This window comes from Suncus etruscus, chromosome 4 (genome assembly GCF_024139225.1).
Source record: "Suncus etruscus isolate mSunEtr1 chromosome 4, mSunEtr1.pri.cur, whole genome shotgun sequence".
Classification (NCBI taxonomy): Eukaryota; Metazoa; Chordata; class Mammalia; order Eulipotyphla; family Soricidae; genus Suncus; species Suncus etruscus.
The window spans coordinates 1503392-1523518 of NC_064851.1; the positions used below are offsets into that span (position 1 = coordinate 1503392).

At 60.0% G+C, this 20127-nt stretch overlaps 1 protein-coding gene across 1 annotated transcript in view; it reads left to right on the top strand.

The window, feature by feature from the left end:
- Positions 1-19510, top strand: part of CELSR1 (cadherin EGF LAG seven-pass G-type receptor 1) — a 56369-nt gene extending 36859 nt beyond the window's left edge. The window contains 26 exon segments of the mRNA XM_049771509.1: positions 1915-2100; positions 2624-2737; positions 3010-3184; positions 3995-4136; positions 4585-4705; positions 5788-5971; positions 6127-6228; positions 6893-6987; positions 7831-8040; positions 9371-9554; positions 10052-10195; positions 10611-10818; positions 11122-11295; positions 12142-12262; positions 13455-13655; positions 13781-13955; positions 15010-15122; positions 15220-15299; positions 16190-16316; positions 16701-16826; positions 16911-17005; positions 17150-17229; positions 17317-17454; positions 17539-17712; positions 17810-18047; positions 18313-19510. Of these exon segments, the coding sequence (XP_049627466.1) occupies positions 1915-2100; positions 2624-2737; positions 3010-3184; positions 3995-4136; positions 4585-4705; positions 5788-5971; positions 6127-6228; positions 6893-6987; positions 7831-8040; positions 9371-9554; positions 10052-10195; positions 10611-10818; positions 11122-11295; positions 12142-12262; positions 13455-13655; positions 13781-13955; positions 15010-15122; positions 15220-15299; positions 16190-16316; positions 16701-16826; positions 16911-17005; positions 17150-17229; positions 17317-17454; positions 17539-17712; positions 17810-18047; positions 18313-18337 (3732 nt within the window). The 3' untranslated portion in view covers positions 18338-19510.
- The last annotated feature ends 617 nt before the right edge of the window (positions 19511-20127 follow it).

Below are 20127 nucleotides of genomic sequence, written 5' to 3' on the forward strand. Positions count from 1 at the left end.
TTTTTGGGTCACACCCAGCGGCCCTCGGTTACTCCTGCTCTGTGCTCAGAAATTGCTCTCGGGGACCGGAGAGAGTAATGAAAGCAGTCACAGAATGAAACAGAAACAGTAAAAAAGAACACCAGTTGAAAACCAAGAAAAATGCTAACGGGCGCCCGGATAGATAGCTCAGCAGTAAGGTGTTTGCCTTACACACAGCCAATCCAGGACCAACAGTGCTTAGAATCCCTGCAATCCATATGGTCCCCCGTGCCTGCCAAGAGCGATTTCTAAGTACAGAGCCAGGAGGAACCCGTGAGCATCGTCGGGTGTGCCCTCCCCTAAAAAAGCCACAAAAAAAATTGCTCCTGGCAGGCCCATGGGATGCCAGGATTCGAACCACCATCTGTCTGTCCCGGGCCAGCAGCATGCAAGGCATGGGCTGTGCTCTCTTTCCGGCCCATTAGCATTTTTCTTGGTTTTCACTGGTGTTTTTTGTTTTGTTTTGTTTTGTTTTTACTGTTTCTATTTCATTCTGTGACCGTTTTCGCAATTCCTGTTTGCTACGATTTCATTGTACTGTGTCTGTTTTCACTGTTGTTCCTAATTTCACTCTTATTGTTTGTCTTGTTACTATTTTCATTGTGACATTTTAGCATATTTTGGGGTTTTCTCTCTTACTGTTCACTCAGTTCTCTGCTAGTATTTCACTCTTACTGTTATTCACTATTTTTCTCTGTTATTGATTCTATTTTTATTTTCACTATTACGATTTCTCTTTTACTGTTTGCACTGCTTTTATTTTTGTGGGTTCCCCCCCATGATTTTTACTGTTCCTGTTTTCACTCTGTTATTCTCTGTTACTATTTCATTCTGTAATTGTTTTTATGATTAGTGTTTGTTTGTTTTTGTTTTTTGTTTTTTATTTTTGTTTTTTGGGTCACACCCAGTGGCGCTGGTGCTCAGGAGTTACTCCTGGCTCAGAAATCACTCCTGGCAGGCTCGGGGGACCATATGGGATGCTGGGATTCGAACCACAGTCCATCCTGTGTTGGCCGCGTGCAAGGCAAATGCCTTACCGCTATGCTATTGCTTCAAGCCCCTAGTGCTGTTTTTGTGGGTTGGTTTTATTAATTTTTTTAAATTTTTTTGAGGGGCCACATCCAGCAATGCTCAGGGCTATCCTGGCTCTGTCCTCAGGAATCACTCCTGGTAGTGGTGCTCGGGGTGTAGGGAGAGGAAACCAAATGGGGGTATTGAGGGTCAGAGGCCTGCAAGGCTCAAGTTCCACCCACCCACTTCCCTTAACCTGCTTTAGCCTTCTTCTCCTCTCACGCTGTTCTCGTCTTCTCTGTGTCTGCTTTGTGCTGGTTCTGCACTGTTTTGAGGTTACCATTTTGCACCTAAGAGTGGGAGAGTGGTGGGGGCTGGTCCATTGTAGAATGATCAGCCCCAAACCGTCATCCTCGTCCTTGTCCCACTGCCCAAACTTGAAGACCACCCACGGGGCCAGCCCCCAGCCCTGTCTATTCTGTTCTGTGCTCATGGCAGGGATGGGGTGGTCTCACCACCTGTTGGAGGGGTGACTTCCTGTTCCCCTGGAGGAAGTTGAGGTCTGTGTGTGTTCTGCTCTTTCTCCCGAAAACCCCAACACCTCCCTTGCCCCTTCGGAGCTGCTGTTTCTTCCCTCCTTTGAACACGGTCGCCTGAAGCTTGTTCTGGGCATGATGTTCGTCCTTAGAGCACCCAGATGTTGGGGATTCTGGAAGCAGAGCCCTCCTGGTCCATGTCCTCCTGATCTCCGACCTTGGCACCCTGAAAAGCTCTGTAGAGGCTGCTCCGTCTCCCCTTTACCTTCTTCCTGCTCCTCTTGTCCCCGGCCGTTGGGACAGCCACCAACGCAGCCTCCGACTCTGTTCCTCCCCTGTCCCCCAGATCCTGGACGACCACATCCACTTTGAGGTGTCCCACGGCCCCGCCGACGTGGCCTCCATGCGGCTGGCCCGGACCCGCGTGACGGACGGGGCGTGGCGCCATCTGCTGGTGGAGCTCCGGAGCGCCAAGGAGGGCAAAGACGTCACCTACCTGGCGGTGGTGACCTTGGACTACGGGATGGAGCAGGTGAGCCCCTCGTGTGCGTGGTCCCCTGGGCCACCTGAGGCTGGGGCCGCCGATGGGACTCGGTCCCACCCTCCCCAGGACCCCCCACTAGGCAGAGATGGGGTGTTGGTACCCAAGGGGGCTGCCCAGGCCTCCGTCTCGAGGAACCTCGGGGAAGACATTCTGGCAGCAGTAGCATTTCGGGAGCACATTCATATCCTATCTGGGGTCCCTTTCCACAGCCCTCACACCTGCCAGGATGCTGGGATTCCCAGGTTGCTGGGATCTGGCCCATCACCCCTAGGTCTGAGCCTGAGCTGTGGGCATCTTCCTGCTGCTTACATCTTTCACAGGAACTCTCCCTTTCCCCCCAGAGCAATGCTGGGTGACTTTGGGGCTCCCAGTACTTTCTCCCACTGTGGCAGGGACAGTCACCTCCATCCTCTTCACACAACCCCAGCTCCCTCTCCGGCCACAGGGGCTGGCTTGGGTCACTGATCCTAGCCAGGGTCCTCAACACTGGGGCCCCCCCGTCCTTCCACAGGGTGCTCTGCAAATTGGGAACCAGCTCCCTGGGCTGAAGATGAGGCGTGTGGTCGTCGGGGGCATCTCTGAGGACCAGGTGTCCGTGCGACGAGGCTTCTGGGGTTGCATGCAGGTGAGCACACCCCCCCTCTACCCCATCACAGAACTGCAAGGTCCCCTGCAGCCCCCCGGCAGCCCAGGCAGGGCCACCTACCTCCCACCCACCTACCCCGCTGGACCCCCCACCAGGCCACAGATCCACAGGGCACCAACCAGGGGATGCTTGGAATGTGGAGTTGTAGGGTGCTTTAGGGGGAGACTCTGGAACCCACCCCCAAGGGGCAGAAGGACCCCATCACCCAAGCCAGCTCTGTAGCTAAATGAGGCCTCATTGTCGGCGTGCAGGGGGTACGGATGGGGGAAACGGCCACCAACCTGGCCACGCTGGACATGAAGGACGCCGTCAAGGTTGGGGTGACAGAGGGCTGCACCCAGGAGGACCCCTGCAGCTCCAGCCCGTGCCCTGCACACAGCCGCTGTCACGACATGTGGGACAGCTACGCCTGCGTCTGTGACCGAGGTGGGTCTGGCTCCCCCGCAGCCCTGGGCTCTGTTGGAGACTGAGTGTCGCATGTTACTATGTCTGGGTACCCTTCCTTGCCAGGACCCCAGACTTCAGGGTGCCCCCGCCACCCGTGTTTGGGCCTCTGAGCTGTCCTGGGTCCCTGGGTCTCTTGTGGTCTGGGGTGAGGTGAGGTCAGTCCTGTCCTCCCTGGATGAGTAAGACAATGGACCTGGGAAAAAGCCCGTTTTCCAGAGAAGGCTGAGCACAGGCTTGGCAGGCTCAAGAGGGTCCAGCCAGCACCCCTGGGGGTGGCCTCAAAGCCATTTTAAAAAGTCATTTTTAGGGGCCAGAGCAATAGCACTGTGGGTAGGATATTTGCTTTGCAAGTGGCCAACCTGGCACCAACCCGGGTTTGATCCCTGGCATCCCATATGGTCCCCCAAGCCTGCCAGAAGCAATTTCTGAGTGCAGAGCCAGGAGTGATCCCTAAGTGCCACCAGATGTGGCCCCAAATCCCAAAACCAAAAAATAAAAAGGAAAAAAAAACACAAAACGTTTTCACGTGGGTCACACCAACAGCCGGGATGAACCCCAGATCTCACACAGCATCACCCCACCAGGATCCCCGTCCTGGCCTTGTCTCTGAGGTGCTGCCTGTCGAATCTCCCCAGCTGGTCCCTGCATTCCCCGGACAGCCCTGTTGGTCTCCAGGCCTGGCTCAGGGGTCCCTGCTGCTTCTTGCCCGTGCGAGGGCCACCGTGTCCGTCTGAGCTGGTCTGGCTTCGGCGGCACCAGGTGCTCATGGCCTGTCGGATTGCCCTGCAGGCTACTTCGGGCGCCGGTGCGTGGACGTGTGTGAGCTGAACCCCTGCGAGCACGTGGCGGCCTGCGTGCACAGCTCCAGCTCCCCGCAGGGCTACACATGCGAGTGTGGCAGCAGCCACCGAGGCCGCTACTGTGAGGACAGGTGAGGGCCGTGGGTGGAAGCAGGTGAGATCCCCCCAGGTGAGAACTCTTGAGATGCCCCCTGGCTGGGCTCCCCTGTCTCTCCAGCATGGCAGAACTAAGGGGAGCCAGCCTGGGAGCCCCCACTGTTGTACCGAGCCCCTTCCCTCAGTCAGATAGGGAGAGGCTAGGAGTCCCACCCTGCTCTGACACCCACTTCCAGCGAGAGGGTGAGGCCCTGGGGTGCCACTAGATCATGTCGCTCGCCCGCCTCCCTGAGCACCTCACCGGCACGGGATTCCTGTAAAGATGGGGTGTCTGTAGTCTGCTTGCTGCTCAGGGGTGGCGAGGAGGGGCTACAGAGGCTGAGTAAGTCGAGGCTGCCGTCTGGAGGGGCATCTAGAACCCAGTGGGTGCCTCAGGTCTCTTGGGCCCAGAAGGACCCTTTCTCCCGCCCTTGTGTACCCCAGGATAGACCTTCCCTGCCCCCGAGGCTGGTGGGGGAACCCCGTGTGTGGACCCTGCCTTTGTGCTGTGGACAAGGGCTTCGACCCCGACTGCAACAAGACCAACGGCGAGTGTCGATGTAAGGTGAGCTCGGGGCCAGCCAGGGCGGCGGCTGTGTGTTCGCATCTGCACACACCATGGTCAGACCTGCACTCACAGCCCTGCTACGTGGTCACAGCTGCCCATTCACACACACCTGAACATTCACACTAACACATTCACACAAGCACATTCACAGCTGGACATTCACACCCACACTCACGGCTGATTGCATGCCACAACTGCATGTTTTGCATAAGGTGCTCACACACACACACACACACACACACACACACACACACGATTAGACCCACCTAGACTTACACTCAGCTGCACACACTCTGCCCGGCACATTCATACCGCTTCATGCCTGCTTCATGCATACCAGTGCCCCCGCCCCCCCCCACCTTCACAGGCCCCGTGAGGACCACAGTCCTGGCCTCAGCCCCCTGGTGGGGCCCATTTGGAGCCAAGAGTAGGACCAGAGTTCACCAGCTGGCTCGGCCCTGAGACCCTGTGGCCTTTGGGCACGGCACAGGTGCCCTCCACACTGGATCTGCCTGGTCAGGGGGTCCTGCTGCCCTGTGAGCCCAGGAAATGACCCACCTTGTCTTCATACGTAGGCAGAGCCACAGAGGGTACAGGGTGGAAGGACTGGGAGCCAGGTGGACCCTGCTTCACTCCCCATCACTCGCTAGAGAGGGGGTGTCAGAGGGCCCGGAGCGATTGCACAGTTAGGGCATTTGCCTTGCATGCTGCCAACCCAGGACGGACCCAGGTTTGATTCCCAACATCCCATATGGACCCCCGAGCCTGCCAGGGGCAATTTCTGAGCGCAGAGCAGGAGGAATCCCTGAGCACCACCAGATGTGACAAAAAACGGGGGGGGGTGTCAAAGGAAGTGGAAGCCTGTCCCCTCTCTCATGGCCCTTCGGGGTTCTACAACCCCATCCTCAGGCTGATGGAGACCCCATCCACAACTCAGGGTTGTGGGGCCTCAGTTGATGCTGCTCTGTCCTGCCCAGCATTGGACGCGGTGGGCATTGACTTCTTGGCATTTCCTGGAAAGCCGCGTCCCATGTGTGTGTGGCCTTGTCCAGACCTCACGATGGCCCTTCTGCCTGCAGGAGAACCACTACCGGCCGCCAGAGCAGGACGCCTGCCTGCCCTGTGAGTGCTTCCCTGCAGGCTCACACAGTCGCACCTGCCACGCCGACACGGGCCAGTGCTCCTGCAAGCCCGGCGTCCTGGGCCGCCAGTGCGACCGCTGTGACAACCCGTTCGCCGAAGTCACCATGCTGGGCTGCGAGGGTGCGTCTGCCTGTGCCCTGGTGTCCAGCAGAGCGTGCTGAGAACCCGGGTTCCGGGGCCCCCCACTCGAGGCTGATGGGGTCAGGCGGAGTCTTAGGGGAGACACGGCATGGGTGGGGCGAGGAATGATGCTCCCTCCTCCCACCCCACCCCAGTAATCTACAGTGGGTGTCCCCGGGCATTCGAGGCTGGCATCTGGTGGCCGCAGACCAAGTTTGGACAGCCGGCAGCGGTGCCCTGCCCCAAGGGGTCCGTGGGTGAGTACCTTGGTGCTTGGCACCATCTCCTGTTCCATGGTGCTGCTTCCCTGTGGCCTGTGTCCCCCCCCCGTGGCCTGTGCCACCCCAATAGTCCGTGGCACATCCCTCCTCCCCGGGTAGTCCGTGGCACATCCCTCCTCCCCGGGCAGCAAATGGGATGTGGCTCACGAGAGATCCACCGGTTCAGCCTCCCTCATGGATGTTCTGAGTTGGGGAAACGTTGGAGCATTTTGCAGCTGTTAGGAAAGGGGGTGCAGGGCATGTGACTCGACTGAGAAGCCCCAAGTCTGATCCCCGACACCCAGCAACCCCTATGGCCCCAGCACTGCCATGTGCAGTCTAGACACTCCCCAGTACCACCGGTGTGACGCCCCCCAAAATCAAACCTGCTGCATGTGGAGCGAAGGGTGGGGTTAAACCTATGGTTTATCCTTAATAAGCCGGAAGATAGCGGCAAGGTCCCTGGCAACTCAGCCCCCATGGTGCTCACATGCTGTGCTCAGGACAGCTGTTGTTTGGACTCACCGTGGTCACCCTCGGCCAAGCAGCGGTGGCCATGGCTTAGAGGACAGAAGGGCACAGTTGGGCCGCTGAGCATCTGCAGCCCCTCCCCCGGGACCCAGCGTGCCTGTCCTGAATCCGGGGTCCTCTGTTGTCCCAGGAAACGCCGTGCGGCACTGCAGCGGGGACAGGGGCTGGCTGCCCCCCGAACTCTTCAACTGCACCAGCAATGCCTTCGTGGAGCTCAAAGCCATGGTAGGGGGGTCCAGAGCCCGAGACCACCTTGGGCTGGGCTCACAGGATGGGCCAGCTGTGTTTGGGGGCACCATGGGGTCCCCTACACCCTCATCCTGGATACTGTCTCCCTTCACCTTTTGGCCACATTTTCTTCCATTGCTGTTGGGTTTTTTTTGTTTGTTTGTTGTGGGGCCACACCCAGCCGTTCTCCAGGGATCCTCCTGGCTCTGCGCTCAGGAATTGCTCCTGACAGACTTGGGGAACCCTATGGGAATCTTGGGAATCAAACCTGGGAATCAAACCCGGCCGTGTGCAAGACAAACACCCTACCTGCTCTGCTATCTGTCTGGCCTGTTGTTGGTTTCTAAGTGTGTTATCAGATGTTACAATCTTAATTCATTTTGGGTTTTTACGGAGTGTGTGTGTTTAAGGGTTGGGTTTGAAGAGTTTTTATTCTGTTTTGTTTTGGGGCCAAAACCATCAGCACTTAAGGGCTCTTCCTGGCTCTGTACTCAAAAGTCGCTCCTGGAAGGCTTGGGGGGCCCTATGGGATGCTGGGGATCGGACCCAGGTCCATCCTGGGTTGGCTACGTGCAAGGCAAATACCCTCCCACTGTGCTTTCTCTCTCTGACTCTAAGCGTTGGGTTTGGGACCACTCCTGGCCGTGCTTGGGGAGCCCTGCAGTCCACAGACCAACCCTGAGACACCCACGTTGCCTTTTCTGGGACCCCTGTGTCTCTCCCAGCCCCAGTCTGGAGTTTCTAAAGTTCTCTGCTGGTCAAGAGAAGTGGGGTTCGGCCCCAGGAATGCCCAGCCATGTCCGTGTCCTTCCCAACTCCTCCCCCCCATGCCCCTTCCAGAGCGAGAAGCTCAGCCGTAATGAGACGCAGATGGACGGCTCCAGGGCCCTGCAGCTGGCCCGGGCACTGCACAATGCCACACGGCACACGGGCACCCTTCTGGGGGGCGACGTGCTTGCGGCCTACCAGCTGCTGAGCCGCGTCCTGCAGCACCAGAGCAGTCGGCAGGGTTTCGAGCTGGCAGCCACGCAGGACGCACACTTCCACGAGGTATGGGGAAATGGACCATACGGCATAGGGTCTCCTCACGGTTCACACACATCCCTTGGACACGCAGAGTGGACATGCAGATGACACACGACATAGAGCACATGTGGACACGCCACCCACATACACATGTTCACCCTTTCCCATACTCCTGCATAGACACACTTGTGGGGGCCCGTTCCAGGTTTTGGGGTCCTCGGGAAGGGAGCGGGAGAACTTCTGCATGACCCCTGCTGCCCAGAAACCTGCCCGCATCCCCCAAACTGGGATGGGACTCTCTGTGTGCTCTGGTGTGTAGAATAAAAGCCCTTTGGATGGGCTTGGATGGTGGTGGAGGGATGAGAGGCCTTTCTCTTCCAACCCAGGACCACGTATCTCCAACCCCCTTCAGCCGGCAGGTCTGAGGTTTCAGGGTAGCTGCGAGGAAATCCACAGACAGGTTTCAGGAGATACCATCTTTATTCAGCCCTGGCCAACATGTGTGGCCTATAATCTTTTTTTTTTTTTTTTGGGTGGGGGGCCACACCCAGCGTTGCTCAGAGATTACTCCTGGCTCTCTGCTCAGAAATAGCTCCTGGCAGGCACGGGGGACCATATGGGCCCTATAATCTTAAACCTATTTAAGCATGCTTTCTTCAGCTTGCCCTGCATCTTAGCTTCTTTCAGCCATCTCTCTTGCTGAATCTCTCCTGCTGCATTCTCCCAAATCCTCTCCAAAATCTTCTAATCTCCCCTCCTGGCCTTCTGACCAAACCTTTTGAGAACCCCTCCCCAAGACTCCCCCCATAAATGGGCAGGTCTTACCCTAAGGTAAAGTTATGTAGAAGATGGAAGTGAGGGCCCGGAGAGATAGCACAGCGGCGTTTGCCTTGCAAGCAGCCATCCAGGACCAAAGGTGGTTGGTTCGAATCCCGGTGTCCCATAGGGTCCCCCGTGCCTGCCAGGAGCTATTTCTGAGCAGACAGCCAGGAGTAACCCCTGAGCATCGCTGGGTGTGGCCCAAAAACCAAAAAAAAAAAAAAAAACAAAAAAAAAGAAGATGGAAGTGGGGTGACTTGGTGTGATCAGGGCAACCCGCTGACAGGCAAGGAAACTGAAGCACAGGAGCAGAGGCCACAGCGAGTGCAGGGACCTCCCAATCCTCCCCCACTCATGTCCCTCCTGGCCCTTCCCTCTGGGCACCATCATGCTGAACACTAGTCTATCTGTCCGTGAGCTGATGCAGCTGAGGGCATCAGTCCATGAACAGACTGCTGAGGCATCGTCCTTCTGTCTGTCTGAGCAGACACATTAAACCCACCTGTCCATCCTTCTTTTCGTGTCTGTCCCGCAGGACGTGGTGCAGACTGGCAGCGCCCTCCTGGCGCCCAGCACGCGGCCGTCGTGGGAGCAGATCCACCGAAGTGAGGCCGGTGCCGGGCAGCTCCTGCGTCACCTAGAGGCCTACTTCAGCACTGTGGCGGCCAATGTGCAGCGGACGTACCTCAGGCCCTTCGTCCTGGTCACCCCCAACCTGAGTGAGGCTCGCGCTGTGGGACCCCGATTTCCTGTTTGTACCTGGGCTCCATTTCCTGTCTCTACATGGGGGACCCTGGTTTCCTTCCGTATGTGGGCACTTTGTTTTCTTTTTTTCCTGGTTTTGGGGCCATACCGGCAGTGCTCAGGGGTTCCTCCTGGCTCTGTGCTCAGGAATCACTCCTGGCAGGCTCGGGGGACCCAATAGGATGCTGGGGACTGAACCTGGGATCAGCTACCTGCAAGGCAACTGCCCACCCCCACTGCGCTATGGCTCCAGCCCATAAGACCCCAGTTTCCTGCCTGTATGTGGGGGTCTGGAAGCCAAGTAGACTAGGCTCCCCATGTCCACACCCTCTGGGGTGAGCAGAGCAGCTCGGTGACACCTGAAGAGATGCCTAAGTGGCCCCAAGTCAAGCTCAGAGCTCTGAGCCTGTGTGGGTGGGTAGAAGAGGGTACAGGTGGGAAGGCTGAGCCCTGAGACCTGCTATTCCTCCAGTCCTGGCTGTGGATGTCTTTGACAAGCTCAACTTCTCGGGTGCCAGGGTGCCCTTGCTGCAGGGCGCCCTCCAGGAGGTCCCCAGAGACCTGGCAGCTTCTGTGGTTTTCCCGGCCGACTTCTTCATGGAGGCCCCGCGGAGAGGTGAGGGGGGCAGCGGGCGGCTCTAAGGGGACTCAGGTCGGGTCCAGGGGGTGCCAGACATGGACCCCAGGTGGGCACGTGTCTGCCCTACTGCACATCACGTGACCTCACAGGCCCCCCCCCCCGGGGTGCTCAGCTCACCCCCAGCCACCCCTGGAATTGCTTCTCTCCTGCAAGGCAGGCCCTGCACCCCCTTTCTGACAGCCGTGCCCTTGTCTTAACTGTCCGGGTCCTTTTCTCGGAACCGTGTCATGGAGCTTGACCTCGGGGCTCACCCACATCAGACCTCCCAGGCACTCCCATTTCTGGGGGAGTCCCTGAGGGGTGAGGGTGATGCCATCACAGCCTCCAGGCGGGCAATGTGCCCAAGGGTGCTGCCTCCCAGACCCGCTCCCCACTCACCGTCCCCCGGCAGAGGGTCCCACCATGAGACCGGCCGGCAGGAAGGACGGCCCCCCGCAGACGGTGCCCCTGACGCCCAGCACCGAGCCCGAAGCCATGGCCAAGAGGCAGAAGAGGCGCCCAGATGAGCCCAGCCAGGCCGCCGTGGCCCTTGTCCTCGTGTACCGGACGCTGAGCCAGCTCCTTCCTGAGCACTATGACCCTGATCGCCGCAGCCTGCGGTGAGTCTGCCAGAGGGCCGAGCAGGGGCCCTGTTACGCCATCCCGGAGCCGGACAGAGGCTGCATGTCATGTCTGGAGCCAGGGGAGTCCTGGGTTATTGTCCCATAGGTGGCTTTCCCTATTATCTAACGCTGACGTTGTCGGGGCCCATACCTCGGGCGCTGCTGGCTCCAGGGTCCTGGGGCAGCTACTTTCCCGTCCCCCAGGACACCCTCTCCACCCCCAATGCCCGGGCAGAGTCTGCCACACCCTCCTGGGCACCCCATGCCTTCTCAGCGCCACCCGCTGTACTCCCACCACAGGCTCCCCAACCGGCCCGTCATCAACTCACCGATGGTGAGCGCCGTAGTGCACAGTGAGGATGGCCCCCGTCCCGGTCCCCAGGACTGGCCCGTGATGGTTGACTTTGCCCTGCTGGAGACCGAGGCCCGAACCAAGCCCGTGTGTGTGTTCTGGAACCACTCGATCATGTAAGGGCCTCGCATTCGTGTCCTGGGATCCTCCATCGTGGAAGGGCCACGTGGGCTGGGGGTGCGTCTCCCAATCAGTCTCCACATGCGTGCAGGCGCAGACACACTCAAACGTGTGACAGTCGCATGGACACACGCGTGCGGATCATGGGGTATCATGTGTTCCCTTTCATGAATGTGAACACTGGAGCACACAGGTCATGGGGGTCCCATGTGTGACTCCAGGGGTCCTGGTACCAAGTGGGTGCCCAGCCCGGCAACCCCCGCAGCCCATCTCTCGTGTACTGTTTTGCCCGTGAGTTGGTCCCAGCACCAACTGGGATGCTTGCTGGCCCAGCTGGGCTGGGTGGCCCCATTGGGGGTTTTGGGGCCTGGCAGTGCTGGGGGGCCTCAAGCATCACCCCTCATTTCCAAAGAAAGTCAAGGAGCTGCCTTCAGCGTGTCTAGGGTGGAACCTCCTCTTGGCTCTCAGAGGAGAGTTTAGGACTTGCCTGAATCAGCCCAGCCTCTCACGGCTCCTGCTATCTGGGTCCTGACACGCCTGGCCACAGTGCTGCTGCCTTCATGCCCCATTTTACAGACCAGTAAACCAAGGACTAGGGAGGCTCTGGGGCTCCGGGGTACTGCCCAGCCACACCCTCGGGCCTGCTGACACCTTCTGTTTAATCCCCAGAACAAAGGTGATCCTGGGCAATCAACGTATGCCTCAGACACTCTCAATTATGTTTTACTGCCAGGAGACACTACAGGGTGGGGCCGAGAGGTTGCAGGCACTGGGGTGTATGGGTGCCCCATGGTGGGGCAGAGGAGGAGAGGATGGGGAGGGACCCACCTCATGCCCCATCTCTGCAGAGGGACCGGAGGCTGGTCAGCCCGGGGCTGCGAGCTGGTGGCCCGGAACCGCACCCACGTCTCCTGCCGCTGTGAACACGCAGCCAGCTCTGCTGTTCTCATGGATGTCTCGAGACGCGAGGTGGGTGTACTCCCAGCCCGCCTCTGAACACTCGGGTCCCCCAAAGCAACTCTTCCCCAGAGTCTTGAGCGGAGCCTGGCAGGTTCTGAGGCAGAACCACCCCAAAAGCGTTCCTGGAGGCAATAAATCGGAGATAAAAAAGGCAATTCCTGGAATGTCCTCAGTGGGAGGCTCCTCTCGCCCCAGGGAGCTTTGTTATATGCTGCTGCTTTTTGTTTTGTTTTGGGGGGCCACCCTCGGTGGCACTCAGGGGTTCCTCCCTGCTCTGCGCTCAGGAATCGTTCCTGGCAGGCACGGGGGGACCCTGTGGGATGCCGGGGATCGAACTCGGGTCTGCCGTGTGCCAGGCAAGTGCCCTCCCCGCTGTGCTATGTCTCTGGTCTGTGGATGCTGCTTTTCCTGCCTCCCTCCCCTCAGAGTCTCAGCTCCAGCATTCCGCAGCACCTGCCGGCCTCCTGGGGTCAGAGGGCCCAGGAGGAGCCTCTTTGTAGACTAATGTCTGACCTCAGCCTCAGCGGCCTGGACATGGCCCAGCTCTGTCGTCTGCCCGCTGTTGAGTAATTGTTGTAATATTGTTTTTGCCTGTCATCCCACCTGGATCTTCCAGGTGGGGGTGATTAAGACCCGCGAACGGCACGTTGTGGCCTGCCAAGAGGGCACTGGGGCCCAGGAGCCCAGACAGCCCAGTGTGCTCTGTCACAGCTGAGCCTCGGGTTCACACGTACACCCAGCCCTGTACCCACGCCTGTACCCCATCAGACCTTGTGCCGGCCAGTTCTGGGGGCCTTCAAGTCCCCCTGAGCAGCTCCTGACCAGTCCCAGTGTATCCTCACCTGGTATCTTACATCACAAGTGATTTTGTCCTCATCTGAGCGAAGCGGGGGCTGTTCTAAAGGCCAGAAAGCTGGGGGGGAGGGCATCCTGTGAGAGGGGCGGCAGATGAAATTTGGAGAAAGTAGCCAAGGCACAATAGGGACTCCAAGAGTTTGGGGGTACTCAGAAGAGCCACGACGGGTTCCTATTACTCTCAGGCGTCGAAAAACTTTGAATACCAAGTTTTCCTGTTTATCCCGTTCATTCCTGGGGATTTCTCCGGGGATGTGGGGGCCCAAAGGTCAGTGTTTGGGCCAACACTCGGAGGAGGAGGCCACAATCCCCCGAGGCCACCCTGACCCGCCCCTCCTCCCCACAGCACGGCGAGGTCCTGCCCCTGCGGATCGTCACCTACGCAGCTGTGTCGCTGTCCCTGGCCGCCCTGCTGCTGGCCTTCGTGCTGCTGGCGCTGGCCCGCTCGCTGCGCTCCAACCTGCTGGGCATCCACCGGAATCTGGTGGTCGCCCTGTTCTTCTCGCAGCTGGTGTTCGTGGTGGGCATCGCGCAGACCCGGAGGCCGGTGAGCACACGGCGGGGCAGGGCAGGGCAGGGCAGGGCAGGGCTGGGGGTCGGGAGGCGTTGGGAAGCATGTGGGGTTGCGTTGTGGGGTTGCGTGTGAGCGTGTGCGTGCGTGTCTGCCCGCAGTTCCTGTGCACCGTCATCGCCATCCTGCTGCACTTCGTGTACATGAGCGCCTTCGCCTGGACGCTGGTGGAGAGTCTACACGTGTACCGCATGCTCACCGAGCCACGCAACATCGACGCGGGGCCCATGCGCTTCTACTACGTCGTGGGCTGGGGCCTCCCGGCTGTCATCACGGGTGAGACCCACCGCATGCCCGGAGTGCTCTCTCCCCAGGAGTGCTTCCAAGGTGCTCCCCAAGGGCTCTCCTAACGTGTTCCTCGGGGATGCTCCCTGAGTGCTCCCCGAGTGCTCTTGACCGTGCTCCCCGAGCATGTCCTCAAGGCTTGCCCAGTCCATGCTCTTGTGGGTGGACTTGCCCCTTCCAGCTCTCGGGATCCCCACAGAGAACACTGTCAGGGGCTGCAGGGTGTGGAGGGAGACAAAGCGAGAGATGGCAGCTGGGTGGAAGGAGGGACTGATGGGTGGGGATGGACAGATGAACGCTGGGTGAACAGTGGGTGGATTTGTGAGTGGACAGACAAGTGGGAAGTGCATGGACAGGTGGGTGGACGAACAGATGGATGAGTGGACAGGTGAGCAGATAGATGGGGTGCTGGGCAGAAAGTGGTGGCTTCTAGGTATGTGGCTGTTAGACTGGGTGGGTGTGTGGCCACGTGGTTGGATAGTGTCTGTGAGTAGCATGTGGACAGACCTGCGTGTGGAGAAGTTACGTGTTTGCAATGGAGCGTGGCATGTATACACACATGGGAGGTCATGTATGCGAGGCTGCACACACATGAGGTCGTGTACACGCATTGGTTGTGCGCATCGTGAGGCCATGGAATGCATGTTAGGTCACACACTTACAAGAACACACATTCATGTTAGGCCATGTACATGTATTACCACATACATGCATGTTAGGTTGTGTGCACATGGTGGCATGTGCATGTTTCGCCATGCATGCATATGCATGTTATATCATGTACCTGTGTTAGGTTATGTGTTTGTATACTCTGTTAGGACATGTACATGTATGGTCATATACATGTGTGCATGTGAGACATGTTCTCTCATTCGTCTCCTGGATACCTACACACATCACCCCCATCTCCAGCCACTGCAGTCCAGGACGACCTCAGGTTGGGGTACCAGGAGCCCGTGATGAGCTGCCTGGCCCCTCCTGCCCAGCCGCCACCCTGGGAGGGCCCCCCCACCTATGTGGCCTTTCTCCCCCCTCCCATGTGCAGGACTTGCAGTGGGCCTGGACCCCCAAGGCTACGGGAACCCCGACTTCTGCTGGCTTTCCCTGCGCGACACCCTCATCTGGAGCTTTGTGGGGCCCGTTGGCGCTGTCATCATCGTGAGTGGGCGTGGAGTGCAACGGGGAGGGCCTCCCCCATGCTTGGCAAGGCTCCCGGTGGCCGAGCCTGTGGCTGCAGCGTCCGTGGCATTTACAGGTGAACTCGGTTCTCTTCGTGCTGTCAGCCCGCGTGTCCTGTCAGAGGAAACGCCAGTACTATGAGCGCAAAGCGGTCGTGTGAGTGGGGCTCAGCCCGGCGTGGTGGGGACTCTCCAGGGCATCCTCACTGTGCCCAGAAGCTGTCAGGAGGGTCTGCTGGGCAGGGTGTATTGGGGACTGGCAAGCAGTGTAGACAGAGGAAGCCATGGGTGTTGGGACTAGGTGGCTTCTGGATGTGGTTGGGGAGAGGGTGGCCCCAGGGGGAGGAGAACAGACAGCCTTGCTGGGCACTGGTCAGAGGCGCCGTGGGTACAGGGCAGTGAGGGGCAGGCAGTTGCGGAGAGGCGGGAGGACCCAGAGGGGTCCCGGGAAGGCCCTGGGGCTGGAGGACACTGCGAGGCCCAGAGCACCCAGGTCTGCACCACAAGCTCTGTCGTGCCAGTGGGGAGACTGAGGCAGGGGCACTGAGCTTCCAACAGGCAGACCCAGACCGTGCACCGAGCTCCCCACATCTCAGAGTCTCCCAGCTCATGTGGGTTTGTGCCCCTAGCTGTGCCCTGCGTCCTGCTAGACACTCACCCTTTGCAGCATCTCGGGGTTTCCCACACACCCCCTGCCTCAGCTCCTTCAGGGACACCCTGGATACAAAGGACATGGGGCTGGGAGGCTGATGCACAGATTGACAAGGGCCTGAGTGGCCAGGGGTGGTGGTGGATAGATGGACAGGCCCAGGCGGTGACAGGCTGGCAGGAAATAGACAAATTGGCAGGTAGGGGTAGACAGAAAAAAATGGTGTGTGGGCAGAGGGACAGATGGACAGGGGTAAACATATAGGGAGGTGGGCAGATGAGATCACAGGTGTGGGATGGACAGATGGGGGTGGGCAGATGGACAGGCAAGTGGCTGGGTGGGCCTGTGAGCTGGAGTGCGGGAGGGGGGGTGTCACACTTGTCCCGATCCCCCTTCAGCCCCCTGCTCAGATCCGCCTTCGTCCTGCTGCTACTGGTCAGCGCTGCCTGGCTGCTGGGTCTTGTGGCCGTCAACAGTGACGCCCTGGCCTGTCACTACCTCTTCGCTGTCTTCAGCTGCCTGCAGGTAGGGGCGGCCAGGGGTTGGGGGCTGGCCTGACCCTGTGTCGTGCCTTCAGGGACCCCCCACCCCCAGACACTAAGCGATTCTTTCACATACCCCAACCCCGCCCCCTGAGGACAGTCCTGGCTCAGCCTGGCCCCAAAGTGCCTGTGTCCTATGGCCCATGCCCTCTGGCCCTTTACCCTGGGGCCCAGCCACATGGCAACCCCAAAGGGCCTCAGGGCTGCAGCCTGGAGGAGCCTGAGAGGAGGAGGAAGAGGCCCCGTCTGCCAGGTGTCCTGTGGGGGCACCTGGGACCTGGGTGGATGTGCTGTAGGGAGGCGACAGGAAGCTGTGGCTGGGTGGGGTGTGTGTCCAGGTGTGTACATATGTGTATGCGGCCCACAGGGGGTCTCGGTGCTCCTGTTCCACTGTGCCCTCAACACGGACGTGCGCCGCCACCTACGGGGGGTCTTGTCCGGGAAGAAGCCCCACCCCGACGACTCGGCCACCACCAAGGCCACACTGCTCACGGTAGGCCCCGCGTGTGGCTGTCCTCCGAACGGGTGTGGGCCCTGCCACATGCCTGTTGCTGACGGAGCCGTGCTCTGCCCTCAGCGCTCCCTCAACTGCAACAACACATACAGCGAAGATCCCGGCTTGCTGCGCACAGCCCTGGGCGAGTCCACGGCCTCACTGGACAGCGCCTGCAGGTCCGTGGATCGGGGTGTAGGGGGCTCACGCGGGGGGTGCTGGGGTGTCTCTGCGTGGGCCGAGAACCCTCATGAAGCCCTGGCGGGCAGTGGTCCCCAGTGTGTCCCTGCCCGAGCCTGTGCTGAGCCCCATCACTCCCACAGGGATGAAGGCGGCCCGAAGCTCAGCGTGACCAGTAGGCCAGCGCGGGGCGGGGTGCCCTGTGCCTCCAAGAAGGCCCACGGTAGGTGTCCAGGGAGCTGGGCTCTCGCCACGCCTTTGGCCACGTGCCCCAGCCTGGCTGGACCTGCGCCCCTGTTCCGTCCTGCAGGCCCTGACTCCGACTCAGACAGCGAGTTGTCTCTGGATGAGCAGAGCAGCTCTTACGCCTCCTCCGCCTCCTCAGACAGCGAGGACGACCGGGCAGAGTCTGGGGACAGGAAGGGCCCCATGCACAGCACTCCCAAAGGTGAGCACCCCGAGAGCTGGCGCAGGAGGGGAGGAGGGAGGCGCCGGGGGTGGGGGCCTGCTGAGGGTCCCTCTTGCACCCCAGTGGACATCGTGGCCACCAACCACGTGGCCACCAGCTGGCCCGACGAGAGCCTGGGCGGAAGTGACAGTGAGGAGCCGGGGGGCGAGAATCACGGCCTGAAGGTGGAGACGAGGCTCAGCGTGGAGCTGCACCCGGAGAGCGGGGCCCCCCCGAGACCCCCTGAGCAGAGGAAAGGTACCGCGCAGACCCCAGACGGATGGCAGGCGGCGGGGTTGGGGCCCAGGGCGGGCATGGGAGTGCACGTTCCTGGCGGATCGCTCCCTCTTCGCAGGCATCCTGAAGAACAAGGCCACGTACCCGCCACCCCTCTGCGAGCGGCCGCTCCGGGCCCGGCTTCGTGGCAAGCTGTCTGAGTTCGGACCGAGCCCCTCGTGCTCCCGCGCGTCCACCCCGGACGGTGCCGTGGCCGGCAAGGAGCCACGCGGGGAGCAGCCGGGCCGTGAGCACCTCAATGGGGCGGCCATGAGCGTGCGGGCGGGCAGTGCCCAAGCCGAAGGCTCAGGGTCTGAGTGAGTGTTTGTCCAGCTGTGGGCTCGGGTCACACCCAGGGGATGGAAACCTTGAACATGCTGCGTATGACTGGCAGAAGGCAACACCAGGGGTTGGGGACAGGAGCTGGAACTCCCCAAAGGTTCCCACCAGCATTTTGGATGAGCTGCTGGCCCCAGGCCCAGGATGGAGGGCGGCCCCACCCTGCCTCTAGTATTGGCGAGAGGCTGAGGCGTCTCCGGTGACCCCCCCCCCCCACACACGGCTGCTTGTTCCCTTGCACAGAGGCAGTAACGAAACTTCAATTTGAACCATCAGGAAGTCGTGACACTTTGCCTTCACCTGCATGTCCGAATCACATCTTCCCATGGCTGGCCCAGACCGTGTTCCTGACAGGAGCTGTCCCCAGCTGCTCGGTGGGCAAGTGGGACCACGTAATAAGTGCCAAAGGCCACACACGTGCCGGAGGGACAGACGCCTCTGCTGTGAGCCATGTGCAGATCTGACCAGCCCAGAGGCCAATGGTCGGTGCCAGGAGCTGCTGGCCTGGTTGGTGTGTGGACACCCTCTCCCCCTCGGCCCAGGCCCCCGGACAGACTTTTTGCAAAGCTGCTGAAGCACGGAGGGTTTTGGTCCCTGCCCGGATCCGTGGGACGCATGTGGGACGCCGAGAGCCTATTTTTGGCTTTGGACCGACTTGCCACGGGGGAGGATGGAAGGACACAGCTGGGCTGGTGGGACGGACATGGCAGGCCCCAGGATGTGTGGGAGAAACTGTCTTTTGTTAGGTGCTGGGAGCTTCTGGCCATGCCCAGCAACCCCTTGCTGGGGCCTCCTTGGCACCTCTTCACTAGCCATAACCAGGAGAGCAGGTGGACCCCCTTTTGTCCACTGCCTGTGGGGGTGGGGAGCTCACACCGCTCCTGAGGTGTGGGGCCGGCTGGCACCCCTTTCCCTCCTGCCAACTTTCTGGCACTTAGAGATGCCGGGACTCTGGCAGGCTGGGGTCCCCTCAGGGCCTCAACCAATTACTTCATTTTGCTTCTAATGGGCCAATTGTGCAAAGGGACAAAGCCAGTGGTCGCACTTTCCAAAGGCTCCCACGCTGCAAGGCCACTCCATGGACAGCTGGCGTGGCCATGGGCGGGTGCAGACCTTTCCGTGCCAGGGTTGTTTCTCTGACCAGGTGCTGGCCCTGCCCTGTCTGGATGCGGGCTGCAGAGGGCCAGAAACCGCTACTGGCATCTTAACCCTGCTCCTGTTCTGAACCACTTTTGTATTATTTGTTACTCTGGGCTTGTCCCCCCACCCACTCCAGGGGGACGGTTTTGACTGGGTCAATCACTGAAACAGTCTCATGGCCAAGACGGGCCGTACTGACCGTGTCCAACACTGGTGTGACCATACCACTCTATTTATTACTGTTTGCGACACTGGAGCCCCCCTAAGACCCACAATAAAGGAAGTGTAGGGCTGGGTGGCAGCTCTGGCTCCTCCTTTCTGCAGGCACCAGGCCCGCACAACCCCGTATCCCTGGCTCGGAACTGTTGTGGGTGGGACGCGGTGACTGGGTCGAAGGTGGCTGTCAGCCTGGCCCGTCACAGTTCCGGCCCCTTGGCCATGCACTCAGGCAAGGGCAGTGCTCTTTGTCGTGCATCCCCTGTGAGGACATGGGGGGCCTACCTCCCACCGGGTGTCTGTCCTGACCTCCTGCGATGCTAGTTCCAAGGGGCGGTCAGCAGTTTCTGGGCTGGGTCTCGTGTGGCCACTTGGGCCCAAGAAGCCCCTTCAGGAAGGCCTTTCCCTGTCCGTGAGCACCAGCCTGGCTGTCCCCAGTGGCCTCAGGCTTCTTTGTAAGTGGGGACGGGGGGACAGCCCCCCACTTCCTCTGGCTGTCTCACAGGCATGTCCTGGCCATGAGCTTGGTTGTCGGGGGATATTGCTAGGCAGCTGCCACCAAGGCCCAGAAATCTGGGTGCTGAGGGGCGTGACTCCTGTACGGCTCCCCGCACCCTGCGGCACCTTTCCGCACCCCTGCAGAGACGGTGCTGTGGAGACCACAGCGCTGATGCTCTGGAACTCCCTGAATGACAGTAGGTC